Source organism: Sprattus sprattus, assembly GCF_963457725.1.
Source record: "Sprattus sprattus genome assembly, chromosome: 1".
Lineage (NCBI taxonomy): Eukaryota > Metazoa > Chordata > Actinopteri > Clupeiformes > Clupeidae > Sprattus > Sprattus sprattus.
Window position 1 is genome coordinate 43,522,737 of NC_137920.1, and position 5,000 is coordinate 43,527,736.

Consider the following 5,000-nt stretch of genomic DNA (forward strand, 5'->3'; position numbering starts at 1 on the left):
CCTCGGATCGAATGGAAGAAGATTAAAGATGGAAACCCAAGCTATGTCTTCTTCCATGGCAGAATCTCAGGTGTGTGTGTGTGCATGTTTGTGTGTGTGTGTGTGTGTGTCAATAGATATTATTGTTAAAATGATTTGACGTGAAATTCTATGCATAGTGAGTTCATAGTTAAGTGTCATATTGAGTTCATAGTTAAGTTTCATATTGCGTTCGTAGTTAAGTGTCATATTGCGTTAGTCGTTAAGTGTGTGTTGTTTGTGGTTGAGCGTGTGTTGTTGGTAACCCGCCTGGTGTTGGTGTTCTAGGGGACCTGGAGAACCGAGCTCGCTTAAGAGAACCCGCCTCACTGGTCATCGAGAACGCCAGTCGCACGGACTCAGCGCAGTACCGGTGTGAGGTCACCGCCCCGGAAGACCAGCGGAGCTTTGCTGAGCTGCTCATCAACCTGGTGGTCAGAGGTGTGTGTGTGTGTGTGTGTGTGTGTGTGTGTGTGTGTCGGGGTGTGTGTGTGTGTGTGTGTGTCAGTGTGTGTGTGCGTGTGTGTGTCGGAGTGTGTGTGTATCTGGGTGTGTGTGTGTGTGTGTGTTTGTGTGTGGGTTAGAGTCATTTGTATTTGTGTCTGAAGTCCAGTGGAACAGATTATGATGCTTTTACCTGAAATCAGCCTGAGCTTTCAAATGATGATGTTTATAAGTCTTTGTTTGTGTGTTTCTATGTGTGTGTGTGTGTGTGTGTGTAGTGAGGCCTGTCATGCCCAAATGTGCTGTTCCGGCTGCGGTCCCTGTCGGAAAACCAGCAGAATTCCGATGCTCCGAGGAGGAGGGCTTTCCCAGGCCAAAGTTCCAGTGGTTCCGCAACTCTGAAGAGATCCCCATCGATCCCAAAACCAGTCCGAGATTCCAGAACGCCTCCTATAGCATGGATACTGAGACAGGGATGCTGGTAGGTGTGTGCATGAGGGAGAGAGAGAGGGGGGGGGGGGATAGAACAGCAGTATATGTCCTGGATCAATCAGACTGCTGTAAAGATATGCTGTAGGCAGTGTTGGGAAAGTTCACTTTCTACATGAACTAGTTCAGTTTATAGTTCACAAATTTTTAAATGAACTAGTTCAGTTCATAGTTCATAATTCAAAATGTGGAACTAAGTTCACAGCTCCAAAAAATGAACTAGTTCAGTTCTTTTTTTTTTAGTCAGTTGCGAGCTATAATTTTTCTAAAGCTAAATGTGTCTGCAATACCGCCAGGCATAGACAGTAGAAGAAAGCACACACATAGATATGCTTTGGATACAGGACTGTTAACGTTGTATTTTTCGAATGAAAGTCTCTTGAAATCAGGCACCTTATTGAACAAAATTACGTGCCGTTCACAGACACCAGAATGAACGCGTTCACAGTATCAAGTTCATGAACTTTCGTTCAATGAACACGTTCAGGTACAACACTGGCTGTAGGGTTGATAGTGTTTATAATGGCCGTCATCTGTTCAGTGGAGATAGATTCCACCAAAGCTCATCTGTGTCAGCACAGGGTGTCCTAGCAACATGGCAGGCATGCTGACCTATCACAGCACCTAGATTTCAACTGGGCGGATCAAATGCTACTAAGGCTGATTAGAGCCATCTGACTGGGGCTGGACAAAGGAAACCACTGGTTGGCAGCCACTCTGGACCACTCTCCCTGAAGCAGCAAAGTCTTGCCATGAGCTGATCCGCTGCAACTGCCAGAAAGGGTGCAGTGGACGGTGCTTGTGTCTCAAAGCTGCACTTAAATGTACAGATCTCTGTTTGTATTCTGATTGGCTAATGGGTAGTCATGCCAGCCGCGTATTGACGTTCTAGCCGGTCTGCGGTCTGATAACTATTGTTATTGCACTCCGGTGACATCAATCTTAAAAATTAGTGATACCATGTACCAAGATCTAAACATTACATCCTTAAAAAAATGGGCGATATATCAACAGCCATGAGCATGTATTGATAGAATCAGGACTCCTATTATGAAATTATCTGAGAACAGGAAACCAGTTGAATGTCATGGTACCAGAAGAATAAAGACTCAAGAATTTGCGAACATTTTGATTTCGGGTAATACTTTATAGGACTTAGTACAGGTCAGTACAATTCTGTAAATTAAAGCCATTTAAGCTGAGCCCTGTTGTCCGTTTTCTATTGATCATTGTAACTTGAAGTTAGCAAGTCATTGTTTGCTAGGCAAAACCTAATAAAGGTAAACGACTTACTAACCTTGACCGTTCGGTCATGCAGGTAAATGATCAGACTTCGGCTTTGCAACCATTTTGCACCGTTCACCTCCCTATGTCTGCATGATTTGACCTCCATATTGATTTAAATGCATTTTCTTGAATTCTAGTGGTTTCAAATGTATCAGATACAGAATGGGCACCCAAAAGTAAGTAGGAAATTACACCTTAAGTGTTTTTCTACTGTGTTTGGTTTCAACGTGAGGCACTTTTGAATATTATTGGCGGCCATCTTGGATTTGACCTCTACCGGGCCTCAGAGGTCAAATCTGACTTCCCTCCAAATCTGAAAATGAACCTCATGGTATAACCTAACTATGGTAGAAGTTTCATGTTTCTTTCAAAAAGTGCACAATTCCCCTTGATTTGAGGGCTTAACCGCTGTACTAGATGATGGCCCTATCATTTCTCTATCGCTACTTAGCAACCAGAGCGTCCACAATGATGAGGACCATCCATCCTCCATTGTGACATCATTAGCTGTGGCTGCTGGAATGTTGAAGAGGTCAAAGTTTGAAACATTCAGTCAGTGCATTTCAGTCTGACTGCTGGGGTGCGTCTTAATGGGGTTGGCAAGTTTGACGTCACGGATCCAAATCCTCAGCTGCCAATGTATACTGTAATGTTAAAGCCAATATTTACGGTTGGATTGTAAAACGCCTGCTAAGGTTACGAAGGCAAGGAACACCTTGTTGAAAAGACGAGACCACGAGGATTCATCTACATTTTAAAGTAAGTCGATCAGACCTTTAAATCTCATTCAATGAACTCCATGAAAGTGCGACTAACAAAAAGGACCCAGTGCTGTTTGTGCTAACGTTAGCCACGCTACAATTTCAAACAGAGTTGTGAGTGTGAATGTTATGACAGGTGGCAGCTTGAAAGGGAAAGTTCAGGCTTCCTTGAAGAAAAAAGAATATGAGGTGGAGGTGAGGAGAAACATTAGCTAAAATATGTGGGTGTCGACTAGAAAACTGATGTAACTGTTCGATGTTGACGTTTACTATGTTAAATTTTTTTAGCGATGGATCTGGAAGTGACGATTTTGGTCTTGGTGACGCATCGACCTTGCCAACCCCATAGTCTTAAAATGCTGTCTTAGCACCCTGGTGTCTTAGAAGAAGAGAAGGAAGTACTGTCCCATTCTGCTTAATTTTTTTCGTAGGGGTCATAAGACACCTTAGAATACGTCATATAACGGTCATTTTTCAAGGAACCATCGGTGTAGCCTTGATGCTGTCTACTACCCACAAACCTTTGCGCCACGACCCTCCGGCAACTGAAAAATGTAAACAAAGATGGCGGACCAACTCCGCTGACGGTCGTGTTTTGTATGTAAATGTACATGTTTTTAGCGTTTTCGCGCTTAGATTTTTCAAAAGTTACCGAGAAATAGACACTGCACTATCCGATAACACCATCTTTGTAACCATCAATAATGGTTGATGTGATTTGCGAGGCGTCAGTCAGCCAACTTTCTAACATCAATACGTTAGCCTATGGTTGTAAGACAGCTCTCTTACATTTAAGACTTCAAGTGCAGTGCCCGTAGGAATTATGCATCCTGTAGTGTTAGCACATGTCGGTGTAGCTGTTGGGTAGTGTAATAGCAAGACATATTTGCACTCCACATAGGTACAGGTTACACTGAAGTATTATTGTGATGCATGTTTCCTTTTCATTAAGAAATGTTTTAATGTTGTATAGCCTTTTTGGAGATATACCAACAAATAAAGTTTGAGATTATGTAGTGGATGCAGTTGAATATAGATGTCAACGTTGCTGTCTAAACTATAAACTAAATGTCATATGTCACTAAATGCTTTAAGAATGTGTACAACTTGTACTGTACTTGTACAACTTGTACTTTACTATCAGCTTTGAGCATTGTGTATCGTGGTTTTTCATTTTGAACGCATTGGCACGTTTATGAGAACTGTTTAGACACATTTTAAAAGTTTCACCGTTTTACTAATAGTCGTTTATTTTCCCTTGCTGTCTCGTAGATAGATTAAGCATATGTCAGTTGACGGGGTGCGGTTGGACTTTGATCAACGATGTCATATTATTTTCGAAGTCTGTATTGAATTATCAGAATAATACGGGGCACTTTTTAAATATCATTATTTTGAGATCCGGGGCTAGAATCTCTGAGAACACTTTAATGTAAGACCCTTGGTAACCAATAACAGTTTACCATTCATTATACTCTGAAAGGTATGATGGTCCCATATGGTTTCCATTCAGACCATATTTGATCTATAGGAAACTCACCTTGTTTCACTGCCGTATGTAGTCTGTGTTTTCTTGTTCCAGTATGTGTAAATAATAAGCCACTTAATTGTCTTGTTGCAAAAACTGACAATCGAGTTTGACCATCCGATTTTATAGGTTCTGAGCGTGACGTAGCTTGTTTGATTGTAACGTAATTTCGGTGCACAGTGGGACTTGCTACGGGAAACGATAACCCATTAGTGCCTACGGGAAACGGTAAAATACAAATATCTCTCGAACTATGAATTCAAAAATCTTCAAAATCAAGGATGCACAGGTTCATGACATGCGTAAGCTACATGCGAAATCTCATAACTAACGTAACTACCGTCAGGGAGATACGCCCTAGACGGACAGACTGACACACACACAGAGATTCCTGGATTTATAGATAGATTCATTTTTACATTGTAGATTAATAGCCTACTGAATACATCTAAACTACGAAAGATTACATATGG

At 41.7% G+C, this 5,000-nt stretch overlaps 1 protein-coding gene across 1 annotated transcript in view; it reads left to right on the top strand.

Moving 5' to 3' along the window:
* Nucleotides 1-5,000, top strand: part of jam3b (junctional adhesion molecule 3b) — a gene marked incomplete at its 5' end in the record, with an annotated part of 37,513 nt that overhangs the window by 25,687 nt on the left and 6,826 nt on the right. Inside the window, 3 exons of the mRNA XM_080849854.1 lie at nucleotides 1-70; nucleotides 307-459; nucleotides 741-943. The exon at nucleotides 1-70 is cut by the window's left edge and continues 44 nt beyond it. Of these exons, the coding sequence (XP_080705980.1) occupies nucleotides 1-70; nucleotides 307-459; nucleotides 741-943 (426 nt within the window). The remainder of the gene's footprint in view (nucleotides 71-306; nucleotides 460-740; nucleotides 944-5,000) is intronic.